An 18,219-nucleotide genomic window follows, 5' to 3' on the forward strand; every position below is an offset into this window, starting at 1 on the left:
TGATTGAAGACGGAGATGAAAGAGTAAAGAGAGAAAAGAAGTAGAAATTGAAATTAAAAAGCATGCATCGTTCGTGCTCATCACTTGTAGGGATGCCTCGTCGACGTTAGTTTCCCCAATGAATGCGTAAGAAGGAGGAATTGATCTAGCGCCTCTTCTCAGGCGGCATTAGAGAGCTAGGCTACTGTACGTACCGCAGCCAGTAGCATCACGTCAACACCACTTGCACACGCTCGTCCTCTCGCTTCTTCGTCTCGTCTCGTCGGCTCCTGGCGACAAGCTTTCCCGCCAAGTCATGTCAAGCTTTTTGCCCATCGCTGATTGAACTGACGGCCGTTCGTCCCCTCTCTCACCCCTCACTCTTACTCGAACCGAACGCCTTCGTCTCGGGTTCTAGACCGGAGCGCTAGCCTCTTGAGGAGTCTCCTGGTCGAGAAGCCTCTGGTCGTACCGGTGTTTCCGGAACATGCCGTCTCTCTACCGGGCTTCATCATGATGGCCCTGACATGATTGCTCATCACCGTTACAGTACTGTACTCGTCTAGCAACTCCAATGCTGTACCTATCCAACATGACATCTCATATATCCATGCTCAAAATATCCGCCCTCGTGTTACACAACACTCGTCACCCCCTGCTACCCCAAGAGACTACCCGGCCGAGGCATCGGCATCTCAACGATCAGCGCCAACCGTCCCTCCCAAGCCAACAAGGCAACGCCCGCCTCCCTAGAGCGGGATCCCGTTTTGCCCGCCCATCCTTTTTACTGGTACCCGGACCCCCCTAGCCTCCTCCCCCGGCAGCCAGCTTCCGCCCTGCGGTGTGTGCCTGGTGTTTGGTTACACCAGACCAGCTCCAATACGGATGTCCCAGGCGCCGCTAGCTCTTGGACCACTTGATCACGCCAGTGCTATCTTTGGCGATCGTCTTTGCAGTAGATGAGGTGCACGGTACTCAATGGTACTGTACAGGTCGTGGTTCAACACCAGGTGAGGCGCCACTGCAGACTCCAAAACATCAGTGCTGATTACTGTGCTGGCCGTGCACCAGACACACCGAGATGAGAAGAGACTAGATGAGATGAAGACTAAGGGCTATGGCTCTGCCTCCAGTAGCATCGTCCCTATCATAACCGCCAATATAAGTGTATGGCTTAAGCTTCTCCCCAGCAAGGCTAGAAGTCAGGGCTACTCGACTTAGTGCTGAGGGTTAAGGAGGGATGCCTCAACTCCTATACTTCCCATCTCAAGTTCCGTTGAACCGCATATTATCAAAATGATATCACATTGCGCTGTTCTATTCCATTCTACTCAAACCATCCTATCACATTCCCAAACCCCACGCTTCAACATGGATACCTCGACTCCCATACACGTCGCTCTCTAACACTTCCTCATCCCCAAAGCTATCCCTCAACGCCTTCGAAAAAGGCAAGATAAATTTCGGGTCCACCCCGCCTGTAGTATTGGAGCTCCCTCACACGTCTCTCAGTGTTGGCTTCGTTTGCCACCCTTCTGTGGCGCAAGATTTCTGCTCTCTCCTGGGCTTCATCCCGTTCTCTTTGAAACTCGTCTCGCCCCGATCGCACATGATCTTCAACGTTGGCCAGAGTCTGCCTCAAATCGGATGTTTCGTCGGTGGCAAGTGACCACGATACCGTCTAGGCACAGTAGTAGCAAGATGCGCTGGATACCCATATGATGCGTTCAGTTCTGGTGGCCCTCGTTCTACCCGTCCAGCGATGGCAGGTCTGGCACCGGTATCTACTGACCGCCCTGAGCCGAACTCGGTTTGATATGGGCTCAAAATTCGGGTTAGGGGCGTTGTCATGGTTGACAGCGAAGTTGATAAGCTCAGCCGTAAAGCTGGCCCTGTTGCGCCTGGCCGCAACATCTCGAGGCCGGTGTATGTATGGCCCTGATCGCCGGCGAAGGAAATCCCTGAACTCATCGTCCATCAATCGTTCTACTTCAGCCATCCGCCTTGCTGCCACAGGACCCCAGCGGTTTGCAATATGTTCATTGTTCAAGTCCATGGCATCCACCGGTGGAGGCAAAGGGTGTTGCTGGATAGGTCCATCAGGCGTCGTTGGTGCAGGCGGGGCAACCTCGTCGGGTGCGTTAACATTCTCTGGGACGTCTCCGTCAGGTGTGTGCTCATCAACTGTGGCATCGTCGTTGGGCGTGTAAGCGTTCTCCGAGTCATCTTCGTCAGGCGTGTGCTCAATCTCAGAAGCATCCTCGTCCAGGTCGCGCATGAGGTCTTGCGCGTATTCTTCCATTTGTGCTTCATCAGCGGTTTCCTAATCCATTTGCGACCAGTCATGGGCATCCTCGTTGTTTGGTCCATTCTCGGGGTTGGGCTCAGACATGGCGGATAGCGAATAACGAGTGCGAGTAAAAGAATGCCGTAGTATAAGGATAGGCGTAACGAGCGGCGACAAGTGCTGTGATAACAAAGATGTTCAAGTTGACACCGTAAATAAAGACTGGAGGTTTGCTTATCTGAGGTTGCTCATGCGGGTCAATGTCTTGCAAGTAGAAAGGAAGAGTAATCATTAACAGTTTGTCCCAACGTGCCTACTTGACCAGAGAGGCAGGCAAGTGAGTGTTGCCCAGCTGGGAAGGCGCTTCTCCAGGTACCTACTCCGAGTGGCAGAGACACAAGTCGATAGATATGGAGTTTATCTGAGATCCGTATCAATCAAGTCGTATAGTTAGACATCACCCTGAAAACACAAACTTCACGGCAACGACAATGTGAGCTGGATAAATCCGGTTGTATATAAAGCCTATGCTAAGCAAGCAAGTCAACTGATGTACAAGGCAATCAAATCCCCAACTCCGTTCCCCCACCGCCACCAAAAGTACATGTATACATTCCCTTCCTCATGGCATGCATGCAATGTCAGATACGGGTCGTGGAGCTAAGGTCAAAACCCGAAGAAAACGCAGACGATAGCGAGAGGGCAGATGCAGATGCAGATGACGACGACGAGGCAAGACGCATAGGTACATAGGTATAGAAACGATGAATCCACTTGCAAGAGAAGACACGTTTGTATCATCCAAGACGCACGAGACGAGTCGAGTCGGTCGCTTCGAAAAGGGGCCAGCAGATAGACACAACTGAACCGTTCCAGGTTCTGAGCTTTGTGGCGATGGCTTGCAAGCTCACGAGGCACAAGCTCAAACGTCATGTCATGAAATGAATCCAATCAAAAACTTGGCTCACTGCCTCAAGGCAAGAAACACCACGACTAGAGTCGCAGCTTTCAGGATGTACGTCATGCTCATGTCCGAGGTGCATCAGAGGTCGCGAGTCATCACCAACGCGTTAGTTGTGAGTTGCCAAGGTCGGCATTCCCGCGTCCATCATGCTTGTTTGTCTGTGGTTTGGAAGGAGAGCCGTCAACTGTAGAGAGGCCGGGGTCCTCATCCGTGGAGGCATTCAGCATCTGCTTGAGTTTTCGGCAATGTAAGAACGAGCGAGGCCAAAGCAGGACAACCATGGACGTCGTCCCCGCTCATGAACCTCAGTATTAATGTCGTCAATGGTCGGGTCAAATGGTATACGTCATCAAAGAGTCTGGACCTTGAGTCGAAGGGATCCTCAAGAAACGAATAGGGGTGCTGTACAGTCGTGGGTCTCGTCAACAGACTCTGAGGAGCAGTCCAGAGAAGAGTCAAAGGGCGTCAGAAGGATGCATCGACGTCAATCAAACCAGGCATCTCAGATGGTGCACTCAGTCCGCGGCATTGCGGAAGAGAGCTCGATCAAGGTCACCCAAGCATGAGAGCGTGCAGTTGCCAACAGGACATCACTATGCCCCAGGTGCAGGAGCCCCGGCAGGGGGGGCGCCTTGTCCGCCCTGTTGCTGCTGGTACATCAGGGACTGATACCAGAGCGCCACGTAGTTCTGGTAGCCACCGTCTGTCGTCTTGTTAGTTGCTGATCCTACAAGTAAATGGAGCGAGGAGTAGCTTACATTGGGCATAAGGATCTTGCTCGTCACCTGAAGCTGCTGGAGCAGGCTGGTTAGTAGGAGCACCGGATCCCTGTTGAGAGTAGTTCGGCCGGTCGAGGTCCTGGTGTCCACGGCCGCCGCCACGGCCTCCACTTCCCTTCTGGCGCTGTCAAACTGTCAGTTACGTTACAAACATCAGGCATGTATCCATCACTTACCACAGCGTCCACCTTTTCATCAATGGCTTGCTTGGCTCGAGCAATGCTATCGCGCGTGCCAATCAAGGCAATCTCCCTCTGAGTTTCGCCAGGATTTGTTGACTGTGCAACATTGATCTTGCACCCGGTGCTGTTTTGCATCTCACGGATAGTTTCACCACCCTTGCCTATAATCATACCTACTGCATCAGAAGGCACGTAGATCGAGTCGTTGATCTTGTCGGGGCCACCGGCGCCGCCAATGTCTCGTGGAGGACCATCATGTCGGCCACCACCACCACCTCCTCCTCCTCCCATCCTCTTAGCAGCGGGCGCATCTCCCCGGCTGTCGCTGTCGACAATCTCCATGATAAAGTCCTTCGCTCGAGCAGCCGCCTCGCGGGTGCCGATGAGGTTGACAGGTCGTAGTCCGTTCACGCTCTTTGACTCGCCTACAATGTTGATGTGGCAGCCTGATCGTTCCTGGAGGTCCCGAATGGTTTCGCCGCCACGTCCGATAATCAATCCAACAGTGCGATCAGGGACCATGATCTGCATATGATCTTCTCCCTCTCGAAGAGCCGCTGCGCCGCCCTTGTTGGGATCACGAGGCTTGTCAGGGCGGTTAAGGGCACCCATTCCACTATCGTCGATAATCCGGTTGATAGCTTCCTTCACCTCGGCCCGACGATGTCGTGGGCCAGAAATCTTGCATTGTCGGAATGGACCGCCGTCGGTAGAGGTCAAGAATTGAACTCGGCAGTTCGACTCGGCTTCGATACGTCGGAGGTTTTCTCCCTGTCGACCGATGATAAGACCGACAAGGCTTGATTCGATTTGAATAGTTTCGGAATTGTCATCACCCCCTCGGAGGGGAGACCTCTCCCGTCCGTTTCCTCCTCGAGGAGAGAAATTTCGACCACGGGGGCCGGGGGAATAAGAGCGATCCCGATCGTAGTTCCGACCATGACCCCCACGGTCGCCACGTCGTTCATCGCGGTATGGGTTCACGCCATCGCGAAACTCATCCCGAGCGGGAGATCGCGATCTCGACCGTTTGTAGCCTCGATCGGGGCCTCGCGAGTCAGAGGCGTAAACGAGCGGGCGATCGTAGGACGCCACACCCTTCTCGGCCGCGAACGCCTTGGCTTGGGCAATAGCATCGGCAATGCTCATGGTGCCAGAGTTGACCGGTCGGATCGAGCTCAGGTCGACGTTTCCGCTCGATGCTGGGGCGGGTAGGCCACTGTATCCAGGAGCGCCATAGTTGCTGGCGCCAGGAGGGGGCGGTTGGTATGCGGACGCGGGTTGAGTGGACGCGGGTGGGGGGTAGGCCTGGCTGGGTGCGCCAGGAGGAGTCTGGGTAGGGGTCGTTGCTGGTGGGCGCTGCGACGCTGCGAACAAGTCAGTCAGAAAACTTCATACAGGCGAGTCTGAGGAACGTACCAAGCGCGGCCAGAATACTCTGGATGTCAGGGCGTGGTTCCGCCATTTGTGCGATCGGTAAAGCAGAAGAGTGAAGCTGAGAGTATTGTGTGGCTGATGGAGCACGCGAGTAAACGGCAGGCGACTCGGCGAGGTGAGAAGAATTAATAGCAAGGCCTCGAGCTGGAAGGGCAGACAAAGGCGACAGCGAAACAAAGACGCTCAGTATAGATGATCGCAAACAGTCGACGGATCTGCCGGGGTCACAATTTTCGTAGATGGCAATGAGGTCAAAGACTTTGCGCGGACCGAGAAGAAGGCGTGCACAGACGGCAACGTGTCGCGGACAAGATGGTACGGTCGCCTATTGAAGGTTCACACTGCCGCGATGCTAAAGGAGTGTGCGGTTTGCGCTCGCGGTTGATGTCTTGGGGAGGTTGAGCGCGGGCAGGTGACGGAGGAAGGAAATCTGAGTGGGAAGGAATAGTCGAGACGACCCAGCCAGCGCTCGAGGTAGGTACCTTGCAGTGCAGCCTTCCATTTTGCTGAGGCGGCGTGACTGCGCACTAAACTATAATTGGAAATAGCGCCTGGCGATAGCCCTGGTCGCCCTGCTCCCTTTGGAGGGCCTCACCGGTTGATATTGTCAACTGCTCCGACCTCCTTTGAGCTTTGACCTGGGCACTTAATCACTTGACTCATGATTACGTCAAAGAGACTGCATGGTTACTCTCACTATTGATTTTCGCATAGTACTTTTGTATCTTCAATGTCTGGCTTCTCTACGGTTCTCACTTGCACATTTTGGCAAATCACCTGACCCAGCCCGCAGGTATTGGTTTTGGTTTCTGCGTCTTAAGGGACACAGCGCTAGCACAGAATAGGCAAGCGCAACGCAACATTTGCCGCTGGTCCACTGCGGGGAGGGTCACTCAGCAGAAGGGGAATTGTTGTAACCTTATTCGCTCCTTCCGCCCTAATGGAAGAGGAACGGAAAAACTTGTATGCGTTATCCAGGACTTTTTTTTGCGATAAGAAAATATTTCCAACAGAGCTGGGCGAGGAGAGTAGTTGCAAATCACCACCGCACGCGCAACCAAGATGGATTTCACTGGAAGCAAGAAGCGCAAGTTCAAGGACGCCAATGGTGTCAAGGCGACCAACGGAAAGAAGTCTGCCCCCAGTGTTCCTCAAAAGTCAAAGAAAGTCAAGCGCGCCGAACCTGAGCCCCGCGAAGAACCCGAGATCGAGTCTTCCAGCGACGAGGAAGATGAGGACGAGGTAGAGGACAACGAAGAGAGTGACGAAGCCGACGAGGAAGAGGATGATGCCAAGTCGGGAGATGAGGAGGAGGAGGAGGAGGAGGAGGATGATGATGCCAAGGAGGACAACACAGATCTCCCCGACGGTGGACAGCTCACATTACCTCCCGTCGCCGGTGCCGAAGCTCAATCGTTCGACGAGTTGAAACTTTCCGACAAGACTATGAAGGCGATCAAGGAGATGGGCTTCACCAAGATGACGGAGATTCAAAGGAGAGGTATTCCTCCTTCGCTGGCTGGTCGCGACGTCCTCGGAGCTGCCAAGACTGGTTCTGGAAAGACTCTGGCTTTCTTGATCCCTGTCGTTGAGATGCTGAGCGCTCTCCGATTCAAGCCCCGCAACGGAACCGGTGTCATTGTCGTCTCTCCCACTCGTGAGCTGGCGCTTCAGATCTTTGGTGTTGCCCGCGAGCTCATGGCTCACCACTCGCAAACATACGGCATCGTTATTGGAGGCGCAAACCGTCGCGCCGAGGCTGAGAAGCTTTCCAAGGGTGTCAACCTTATCATCGCTACTCCTGGACGACTGCTCGATCACTTGCAAAATACCCCCTTCGTTTTCAAGAACCTCAAGTCTCTTGTCATTGACGAGGCGGACCGGATTCTCGAGATTGGTTTCGAGGACGAAATGCGACAGATCATCAAGATCCTTCCCAAGGAGGACCGACAGACCATGCTCTTCTCTGCCACTCAGACGACCAAGGTCGAGGACTTGGCGCGCATCTCGCTGCGTCCCGGCCCTCTGTACATCAACGTGGACGAGGAGAAGCAGTTCAGCACAGTCGAGGGTCTTGAGCAGGGCTACGTTATCTGCGAAGCCGACAGACGATTCCTTCTTCTGTTTTCGTTCTTGAAGCGCAACATTAAGAAGAAGGTCATTGTCTTCTTCAGCAGTTGCGCGTGTGTCAAGTACCATGCCGAGTTGCTCAACTACATCGATCTTCCCGTCCTCGACCTCCACGGCAAGCAGAAGCAGCAGAAGCGAACTAACACCTTCTTCGAGTTCTGCAACGCCAAGCAGGGCACTTTGATCTGCACTGATGTTGCCGCCCGTGGCCTCGATGTAAGTATTACTAGAGAAATATTCTTGACAGTTTACTAATCCGCGACAGATTCCTGCCGTTGACTGGATCGTCCAGTTCGACCCTCCGGATGACCCTCGCGACTACATCCACCGTGTCGGTCGTACCGCTCGAGGCAGCAACTCCAAGGGCCGATCCCTCATGTTCCTCCAGCCTAGCGAAGTCGGCTTCCTCTCCCACCTCAAGGCGGCCCGTGTCCCCGTCGTCGAGTTTGACTTCCCCAAGAAGATCCAAAACGTGCAGTCTCAGCTCGAGAAGCTCATCAGCCAGAACTACTACCTGAACAAGAGCGCCAAGGACGGTTACCGCAGCTACCTGCACGCATACGCCTCGCACTCACTGCGCAGCGTCTTTGACATCAACAAACTGGACTTGACTAAGGTGGCCAAGAGCTTTGGCTTCTCGGTGCCTCCCCGAGTGGAGATCACACTCGGCGCCAGCATGAGCAGGGACAAGAAGAACCAGGGTCGCAGGGCGTACGGCAGCCAGCCTCGACAGGGCCGAGGCGGCAAGTTTACCAGGTAGAATGCGGGTACAACTATAAAAGTCAGAAGATGTTAGAGTAGGCCGGTTGGAAGACTCTTAGCACGGCGTTAGGGTATGCAAAATGTAATGATTGTACCTACCTAGATTCGGTCGCATCATAGCCATGATGTTTCGTTGCCCTTTAGTGTCCTGTGTCCATGTTGTGCTGTATTCACTTTCAGACCCCATGTCTTGTCCGCATTTGTTCAGGGATGTTCGGGGCGTGCTTTGGGCAATTGACTACAGCAACTAGTTGCATGATTGGTGGGACATGTTCACATCCAATTACACTCAATGCCTTGAGGATCGAGATACAAGAGAGGGTAGAGTCGTGGTTGTGTAGGCAGCTTCTGCAGATCATCATGGGGTCAGCAAGTAGACCACGTCTAAGAATCGCATTCTTTCAAGCAGTCATTTTCTAGTGACATAGAAACTTAGTTCCAATTTCATTCTTTTCCTTGAAGCCAGCTCAACTGATGCAAGGCAGCCAAACCAGAGAAACCATCTGAGAAGGTTGGCAAGATGGCGCTTTAATCAGATGGCCACGCGACATAATGCCCGTGTTCCATAACTCAAGATCTCTTTGTCCTGTTCTTTCATGAGATTGACAAGCAGTTTGTTTTAACCTGATTCGACATCACGTTCTAAGAACATTGACCCAGTTCAGACCTTGTACCTCTCTAGTGAAAGAATTATATATTATGTCCTTTATCCAAAGCTTTCTTCACTTTCTAGATTACGCCGAAACTAATAGCATCACCATGTGCATCCGACTCGTCGATGTCTACATCTGTGGCCATTCCAAGGTCAGGCGTGTCATACGGTGCGGCCAGCAATTGAAGTGCAATGGCAGTCAAGACATTAAGACGCGACTCGATATAAATTGCCGGTGGTGTGATGCAGTACAGACGCAACCCCGCTCTTGGTTCCGTTCAGCAAAGAGGATATACTTGATGGCCAAATTCAGGATAATGGAGTTTTGTAGATGGTGAGTAGTGCCAAGACATGGTACCAGCGATGGGCAGCAGTTTTGGAGCTTTAGGACACCTCATGGAGAACTCAATCTTAGAACAACTTAAATAGCATATGTTTAATGGAAAACAACGGGCTTTCATTTGCCATTGGCGTGACATTTCAATCGTAGCACCAGATCAACCCACCAACAAGGTCAACAATCTCGTAAACTTCCCTTGGCCAAGACAGAAAAGTCAAAGAAGGCGAGCAACGGGCTGCTCGTATCCAACCGGAGGGCTCGGCAAACGCCAAAGTCATCGGGCACGAGGCCACCACCACAGCGAGATTCACTTATTGGTCCGGGCCGCGTCACGGGCTTCAAGCTCGCTCCTTGAGTCCGAGTCCACGTCACTTTTTTTTGTCCCTTCCCGGGGGGGTTAATAGCTGAGGCTCAATAGCTCTGGTGAGGGGAGGCTGTTACGAGGTGTCGCATGGCTTGCAGCACACATAACTGCCGGCCGTTCCCCCCCGTTTTCCCCGTTCGATTTTACATATTGATTATGCGTGCCTTGGAAAGAATCAGGCTGAGCTGACAGAAGCCATCTGAACCACCATCTTTCCATCCATCACCTCACATTCAAGTCATCATATTGGACTTGTACCAGTTGCCTTTCTCTCGCGCCTGGACCCTACACAAAAGCGCAGCAGCCGATCATGAATTGTTGGACTTGGCATACAACCTGCTCATCATCTGCATCAAGACTTTGAAGCGATTCACATCACCGCTTGGCACATACGTGATCTATTCATCTTCAGCATTGAGCTGAAATAATTCGTATGTCTCTCCTCTTCTTGGCTGTCGATCTGACTCACACAACCATAGACAATCTTCAGGTGCAAAGAGCTACCACCTCAATGTGCACCAAGGTTATAATCGAGCACCGCTGTGGCCACCGCGTTCTGCGTGGCAACACGCGATGCTACAAAGACGACTGCCCCGGCAGACGTGAAGACATCACCAAGGTCGAGGACGATTGCGCTCAGTGCGAGGGTAAGACCGGGCGCTGGAAGTCGACCAGGTGGTGCGGCGTTGGATGCTGCGTCTGCCAGTGAGCACGCGATACGGGAGATGAGTGTCCGCCGGTAAACGGAGATCAAGACGGAGAACAAAAGGCAGACGGACTTTCGGATAGTTGAGAGGGATCCGGTCGATTAGGTAATGAGTAGAACAGGAAGCCTCTAGAGTCTCGAGACAGGACGATAAGGACAGGACAATGGCAGTTCCTAGAGGCACATATTTGACACTTTGCGTATAGAATTAGTTGGCCACTCTCACTCAGCCGAATTGATATACTTGATGCCCACCTCAACATCAGCCTCCGCCGACAACCCGCAGCAAGTACAAGTTCTACAGACTCTCCTCCTGCTAGTGCCGGCAATCTGCAGCAACAGGGAACTTGGCTGTGAAACATCCCGTGAGATGACGCTGCAAGCAATCAAGCCCTCGTGCCCCATGTCGTTCGTCCACTTCTTCTAGAACAGGAGTGGACTTGGGATGAAAAATCCAGCCCGCCAAATGAAAGACAGGTGATGGACGAAGGACGCACCTTAAGGCCGCGCTAGGCCCCGCCGGCCGTTGGCGAGCTGGCGGGGGGGCAGAAGCAAACTCCGGCATGATCCATCCCCGCCCTGGAGCTGACTGGACTGGACCCAGACCTGGACCTCGGAGTTTGATTCTAGCGAGTGAGCAACAGGGGTTCAAGGGGTCCAAGGCTGGCCATCCATCCAATGTTGCGTTGCATCCAGAGCTGTCCAGGTTCCAGGTTCCCATCCTGGATTAATGGATTCCTTCCCCCAGACTCACGAGGTCTTACCTGCCCTAATTAGCAACCATGGAGGGTCGGCTGCCAACTGGAGGTGAGGGCAGGCGGTTCGACGGCCCAACAGCCCTGTCAAGGGCCTGAATATAGGCAGATTTTGCCCACTTTCTACCTGCCTCCAGGCCAGTAGCCCAGGTAGAGGTACTAAAACATCCTGGGATGTTCCTGCCCACCGCCTGCAGGCCCGCGGAGGCAGGTGCCACCTGGGCAGGCACTTGGAGCTAGCCATCCACCATCCACATTGGATTGCGCCCAGCCCAGCCATGTCTTCGGTTCCTCCACTTTCGAGCTTCCACATCCCGCAATCATCACCATCTTCCCACCGCGCGCTCGAAAATTCATAATACGATTACCACCCCGTCCCGTGTTCGCCTCTTACTGCACCCTCCCGCCGCTTGTGTTACCTTCTTCCGCCCCCCGGCGCATGCTTGACCGTCTGGTCTCTCCAGTGACGCCATGGCTAAGAAGGCTCGCCAGAGAATCAGCTATGGTGAGAGCTCCTCCCAGCGTCTCCCAGCTTGCAGCGACCCCGCTCGCCGAGACAAGGCCCTGGAATCGGCTTCAAACCGATGGATGCGCTAGACGAGCTGGTTCCGAGTCCTAACATGCGCTGCAGTCCTCGAGAACGCCAAAGCCTCCGCTGGCGGTCATCGACTTGGTGTCAATGGCCTCGCGGTCGACACTGACAACGCCATTCTGTGAGCTCTCTCCTCGCAATCCCCCCAGCCACCTCTAGGCCTGGAACTAATATCATGTTCCGCTCAGTTACTCGGGTGGCCGAGACGGCATTGTATGCGCTTGGGATCTGAACCTCGACCTCAAAGGCCGCAGTGATGCCGTCGACTCGACCCCCGCCTCGGACGAAAAGAAGGACGACAAAAAGCCCAAGCACACGACCAAGTTCCGCGCCCAAACACACGCCCATATGCACTGGATCAACGATATTGCCCTCGCCCATAATAATACCGCCCTCGTCTCTGGCTCTTCCGACCTTACTGTCAAGGTCTGGCGACCCTACTCGGGGGAGGATAATACGCGCGCTGTCACGATAGGCGAGCATGCCGACTACGTCAAATGTGTGACAACCCCGCCCCAGGACATGGGCTTGAACTGGATCGCTTCCGGTGGTCTTGATCGCAAGATTTGTCTATGGGATCTCAATGGTGCAGGCAAGACGCTCGAGATCGATGTCAAAGGTGAGGAAATTGCCGAAAAAGGCTCGGTATATGCTCTTCGAGTTGGCCGGAACATTATGGCTAGTGGTGGCCCCGAGAAGACTATACGCCTGTACGATCCCCGAACAGGTTCAAAGGTCTCCAAACTCGTTGGCCATGTCGACAACATCCGCGCCATTCTTATTGACGACGCTGGCGATACGATCCTGAGTGCTAGTGCCGACAAGACGATCAAGTTGTGGAGTGTCAAGAATGGTCGATGCATGTACACCTTTACCATGCACGACGAAAGTGTTTGGTCGCTCTTCTCAGACGATCCTAGACTAGGCGTTTTCTACAGTTCCGATCGTTCAGGCCTTGTGGCCAAGACCGATGTACGGGGTAGTCTCGAGGATATGGACGACGGTCTCAGTCTTGCTGTGGCACAGGATCATATTGGCGTGGGCAAAGTTGTTGCCGCCGGTGGTCATATCTGGACTGCGACAAACAGGTCCTCGATCAACAGATGGGAGGATATTGATACCAGTGTCAACATCCAGCTTCCAGAGTCATTCCGACATCATAGGGCCACGTCCAATGCCTCAAGCAGGCCACGTGAGGCCTCTCCTCCGACTGTTAATGGGACGTCGAAGAAGGAGATCCCTGCCGATTCCATCCTGCGCATCTCAGCAGCAGCCACAATGCCTTCACGTAGCGCTCCAGACCCCGATTCCAACACTATCACGGAAAACACTGCACGCAAGGGGTCAGAGGTTGTTCTAGACCAATCAGAGCCTGAAGTTAAGCCTATACATGATCAGCCCGAAGAGACCATCGAGGGTCAGTTTGGTCTGCTTAAGCATAGATTGCTCAACGATAGGAGACGAGTTCTGACATTGGATACTGCCGGAGACGTTCTTCTGTGGGATCTTATCAAGGTTTGCTATACAACTCTTTGCCAGTGATTTTTGCTAACTGCTGTAGTGCAAACCCATTCAAAGTTTTGGAAAACAGCATTTGGAAGATGTAGAACACATCGTCAACACTGTGGAGGCTGTAGCACCGTGGTGCTCAATCGATCTCAGTTCAGGCAATCTCACTGTAGTGCTAGAGCCATTCAACTGCTTCGATGCTGAAGTATATGCCGACGAGCTCGAGCTACCAGACACGAGTGAGTTTCGAGAGGACCAGAGAAGTAAGTATTATTGCACAAATTTGGCAACTGAACAAGACTGACCCTCACGCAGTAAGCCTCGGAAAATGGATCCTTCGATATCTCTTTGCCGACCTCATCGACGAAGAAATCAGGCGAGACGAGGCATACCGTCAAACCATCAACGAAGGTGTCGAGGCGAGACAGGCAGCGGCTGCCTCTGCCCCTGATGCTGCACCGCTATCAATATCCTTGCCGAAGCCAGCAGTACCAGACTGGGACAATGCCGATCAAGTGACGCCCAAGCCGAACCTGTACCCAAACACTCCCGGCTTCGGTATTGGCCTGGCAACACCGGGCCCCAGCATCATGTCGGGCCCTAACAGCTTGCCCGGTGTCCCTGAGGACGCTGCTTCAAGCCCCATGAGTCCTATAGAGAAGAGAGCATCACACGTCAGTCGACCATCAACAGAGAAGGAAGACTATTTCACAAGCCCTTTGCAAATGCTCGAATCGGCTGTTAAGGCGGCAAGTCTGGTGTCGGTCCCGGGGCAGGACAAGGATAAGGACAATGCGGATTCGAAGAAGTCTATGGACGGTGACAAAGAGAGGGCCGACAGTACAAAATCCCCAAGCACGCCTTTCGGTAAGAAAAAGTTTAGGATGTCGTTTGGCACCAAGAAGCTCGCGCGTTCGGCGTCGCAGGCGACACAGGAGAAGCCGGCGATTGTGGAGGAGAAAGCAGAGGAATCCGAGTCCTCTTCGGTTCATGAGAAGGAAAAGGAGGTTGACGACAGCTTCCTCGGCGTAATTCAGAAAATCCGGCAAGGGTACGACCGGCAACTGGTCGAAACTCCTGAAAAGGTAGTCGAGACGAGCGTGACACCTAGCCTGCCTAACGATACACCCGTGTTGAAGCTTCCTCCGGGAACCAAGGTGGTGATTCAGGAGGAGACGTCGGGCGGTAGCGCAAACCTCTACCAGGGCACAGTGGAAGATATTGGCAAGGACGCAGACCTTATTGAGCAGAAGGCACCCATGTGGCTTGGTGAGGTGCTCCTACACAACCAGGTGCCCATCAAGGAACCGGTCAAGGTATCGTTCGTTCTGCATCCGATGGACGACAGTCTGATTGCCATCACTGCCACGGACGGTAACAACAGACTAAATGCAAATCGCATGCTACGGGTCAGGAAGATTCTCGCATACATTGCCGAGAGGGTTGAGCCTCCACTGGAGGAGGGTGAGGAGGAGACGCTCAAGCCAGAGGAGTACTTGGAGCTGTACTGCAACGATCAAGTAAGTCAAGTTTATTTTGACTCTTGTGGCGGAGTTGATGCTAACATTGTTCAGCTTCTATCTCCCGTTACGACTCTGGCCACCCTCAGAACCCATCTCTGGAAAGGAGGTAACGACATCGTCCTCTACTACAAGACCAATGGCAAGAAGGAGATTCGACCTTTCCCTCCCCCACCAGAACCGAAACCGGCTGAGCCTGAGGAAACTCAGGAAAGCTCGGCTACGGAAGAGACAGACAACAATGCCCAGGCACAGGCGCCGGCTCAGCCGCAGACTCCAGCTACCTGATCAGCACAACCCATTGGTTGTCGGGTGTTGAACAGAGGAGTAGTCGGCCCTCAGGAGCCCGTTTTGATATATCCCCAGCGAGTTGATTTATCGTATATACATTTATATACAGAGGTCAGATGCCCTTGAGGCGTAGTAGATAGCATTAGCGCGAAAAACAAGCATCTATTCCCCATTTTATACCATCGAACCCTTCTCTTGACTCCTTGCTTGATGCGTCATATCATACAGGTATAGGTCTAAACGGAATTTTGAGCATGATCTAGTCTCATGTCAGACCAGACATGGTGTTGATGGCCCATTGGTAGCTTCCCAGGAAGATGGCGCCTCCGATCGAGATCCATGTCACGCGAGGAGCAATACCAGCAAAGAATGGCCGGATACCCTCCTCACGCGCCATGCGGCCAAAGATCTCTGCAACTGAAACTCTCTCCTTGGACAACATAACTCTTGTCTTGAGCACATCCAGTGGTGTCGTAAGTGCTGCTGAAAATCCGCCCGCCATGCTGCCGTAGAGGGCACTCTCAGCTCCAGTAACCTCACGGCCACCACGACGGCGGCGACCCCAGGCTTTCATGGCCTCCCACAAGGGAAACTGAATCACGGTGAATGGCACCTCGCGGAAGACAGTGATGCCCCAGCCACGGTATAGCTCGCGCCACATGGAGACGAAGCCGTGGGTCGAGTATTTGGAGAGAATAGCACGGATAGCTGCGCCTGAGGAACCGCCGTGATGACCGGCCTGGGCACGTTGCTTGACGACCTCTGTCGGAACTCGCACGGCACAAGCAGCTATCTCTCCAGCGCTAGCAGCGGCCATATGGATGAGGGGATCCCTCCACCTCGACACGGGAGTATCATCACCCTTCCTCGCGAGCAGACCCTTGACACCCTCGTAGGTGCAGAAGAAGAAAGCAGCCCCAGGGGCAGATCCGACAATGGCAGATCCGATACCGCGGTAGATACCATGGAAACCGCCCGAGGGGAAGAAGCCGGCCGAAGACTGTAGACGAGTCTTGAGGGTATCGAGAGGGAAGAGGGAGAGGTCGACAGTGGTGCCGGCGAGCGCACCGGCGAGGAGGGCGGACTGGAAGGACGGGTGAGGAGTCGACATGGCGACTACGACCGAGGAGTTGTTGTCCTAAGGAGGAGGGGAGGGCTGGAGAAGCCCCGAGAGGAGGAGAAGAAGCGCAGAGGCGGAGGTTGGGACGGATTCCTCGGAGGTTATCACCGAGACCGGCGAGGAGATAAATTGAGATCGAGGTTCGAGCTAGTGAGGGGTTGCTTATCGATAAAAGTGGGAGTGTTGCGTTGGCATTGCCTTACCCTGGAGGAGAGAGCCATGACGAGCTTTTTGGGCGAAATGTCTTGTTTGAGAGGTGATTAACCAATTACATATAGTGACAAGATATTTTTGATGCCTGTTTAGCTAATTTACCAAGTTGAGAGACTATATCTCGATATCAGGACAAGAAGATTGCGAGGGATTCGACTTTGCAATCCACTTCGTCCACTCTGTGACAAGAATGCCCCTGTGTGAAAGCATTACCAGATGCGCACGAGAAAGCCAAAGACAACCTCAATGGTGCGTTAAATACCCGGTTTCTCTCCCTTAATGTCTACTTTCTTCATCCATATTATATTAAATCGAGAGCGATATTCCAGTTTGCTATTCCTTGTTCCGGCGAATGACGGTGGTGGTTGGCATCTTATTTACAAGCACCCAAAGCTATTGGCGATCTGAGAAGCCTTGCGCAATTGAGCTTGCCATACACCAATGAAATACCATGTCACGCCATGAAGAATAGAGGTCTGGTTCCATTAAAGGCAAACCAACATGACAATGCCCTCCAATGCTCAATAATCGTGTGGATCAACTGTCCCTCAATGACCAAAACGACAAGACATGTGTGATGTGTGCTCAGGTACATGATCAAAGGTGATTCAATTCAGACCTGCATGCATTGCAACCTCCAACTCCGGCAGACCCTGTGAACAACCTTGGTGGTCCCCAATAACTCCACTTCACATGTTATCCCTCATGCTCGTCCCAGCCTTGGCCGTCTCCTCAGCAGCCCTCTTGGTCCTCTCCTGCAAATCCTTGGCAGGCTCGTTAGCCGACCGGTCCGCCTTGATGGCCTCTTCGCTGTCGGACGCGAGCTCGGGCTTCCAGTGGCCTGTTCCCTTCTTTTGCTTTGCGAGGGAGTCTTGCTTGTGCTTGTCAAAGTCTGTTTCTGCTTAGGGTGTCGACATTGTCAGCGGCGCGTTTGTGAAGAGTGGCATGGGGAAAACGTACGCGTCGATGACTCCTTGAGTCCGAATCGTGAAGAGGTTGAGATGAAGAAGCCTCGTCCTAGGACGACCCTGCTGGCGTGCGCCGAGCGCATTGTCATGATGGACCTCGCTGACATCATCTTGAAGTTGCTTGTATGTACGTCGCGTGTGTTGTACGTCGGGATTATCTCCGAAAGGGCGAATTAAGGTGCAATTAACAATGAATATGAAGAAGAGAAGGAATAATCATCTGCAGCAATGAGGCGGCAGCCATCCAAGCTTAATACCTCTTTCTCCGGGCGCATTCTTTACGTCTTCGGTGGAGAGAGGGGACTTTACACGTCCGTGACGTCACCATCATCGTCACTCTTCATGTTTCCCTCATTCCCATGGAGTTAGCTCGGGCCAATCGAGGACAGATCGATCGTAATTGTTACCGAGGATAATGGAAGCTTCGATTCAGTGATGTATTTGAGTTCTTTTTTTTTTGTTGAGCGCCGACGCTAATTGAGGGCGTTTTTCTACAATGATCGCGATGATGGAAAGCTTGGTTTTGACATGTGGGGGATGAACATGTTCGAGCAAGCAATTGCTCCAAAGCCAGGCAAGGAGTATCTTTCCAGAGGTTGATCCCTTGTTTAATTACGAAAGCCATTGGCCAGATCAATTGTTAATCCATCACTCCGTAATGGCCTGATG

The 18,219-nt window shown here is 53.1% G+C and overlaps 6 protein-coding genes across 6 annotated transcripts; 2 read left to right on the top strand and 4 right to left on the bottom strand.

The window, feature by feature from the left end:
* Nucleotides 1-1,405: 1,405 nt before the first annotated feature.
* On the bottom strand, nt 1,406-2,281 carry LRP88_07050 (uncharacterized protein; the record flags this gene model as incomplete). The annotated part of the gene is made up of 2 exons (XM_083243587.1): nt 1,406-1,660; nt 1,772-2,281. 2 exons carry the CDS (start codon nt 2,279-2,281, stop codon nt 1,406-1,408), a joined length of 765 nt encoding a protein of 254 aa, XP_083100811.1.
* A 1,542-nt stretch (nt 2,282-3,823) lies between these two features.
* LRP88_07051 (KH domain-containing protein) lies at nt 3,824-5,656 on the bottom strand (the record flags this gene model as incomplete). The annotated part of the gene is made up of 4 exons (XM_083243588.1): nt 3,824-3,933; nt 3,989-4,133; nt 4,186-5,558; nt 5,611-5,656. 4 exons carry the CDS (start codon nt 5,654-5,656, stop codon nt 3,824-3,826), a joined length of 1,674 nt encoding a protein of 557 aa, XP_083100812.1.
* A 1,034-nt stretch (nt 5,657-6,690) lies between these two features.
* Nucleotides 6,691-8,518, top strand: LRP88_07052 (ATP-dependent RNA helicase HAS1; the record flags this gene model as incomplete). The annotated part of the gene is made up of 2 exons (XM_083243589.1): nt 6,691-7,974; nt 8,024-8,518. 2 exons carry the CDS (start codon nt 6,691-6,693, stop codon nt 8,516-8,518), a joined length of 1,779 nt encoding a protein of 592 aa, XP_083100813.1.
* A 3,290-nt stretch (nt 8,519-11,808) lies between these two features.
* Nucleotides 11,809-15,246, top strand: LRP88_07053 (uncharacterized protein; the record flags this gene model as incomplete). The annotated part of the gene is made up of 6 exons (XM_083243590.1): nt 11,809-11,842; nt 11,969-12,050; nt 12,118-13,444; nt 13,521-13,701; nt 13,754-14,958; nt 15,013-15,246. The coding sequence occupies 6 exons, from the start codon at nt 11,809-11,811 to the stop codon at nt 15,244-15,246; spliced, it is 3,063 nt and encodes a 1,020-aa protein (XP_083100814.1).
* Nucleotides 15,247-15,514: 268 nt separating this feature from the next.
* Nucleotides 15,515-16,360, bottom strand: LRP88_07054 (mitochondrial carrier domain-containing protein; the record flags this gene model as incomplete). The annotated part of the gene is made up of 1 exon (XM_083243591.1): nt 15,515-16,360. The coding sequence occupies one exon, from the start codon at nt 16,358-16,360 to the stop codon at nt 15,515-15,517; it is 846 nt and encodes a 281-aa protein (XP_083100815.1).
* A 911-nt stretch (nt 16,361-17,271) lies between these two features.
* LRP88_07055 (uncharacterized protein) lies at nt 17,272-17,639 on the bottom strand (the record flags this gene model as incomplete). Its single annotated transcript, XM_083243592.1, has 2 exons — nt 17,272-17,480; nt 17,543-17,639. 2 exons carry the CDS (start codon nt 17,637-17,639, stop codon nt 17,272-17,274), a joined length of 306 nt encoding a protein of 101 aa, XP_083100816.1.
* Between the last annotated feature and the right edge of the window lie 580 nt (nt 17,640-18,219).

This window comes from Fusarium phalaenopsidis (genome assembly GCF_050370095.1).
Source record: "Fusarium phalaenopsidis strain FUZ10S chromosome Unknown contig_32298, whole genome shotgun sequence".
NCBI lineage: Eukaryota > Fungi > Ascomycota > Sordariomycetes > Hypocreales > Nectriaceae > Fusarium > Fusarium phalaenopsidis.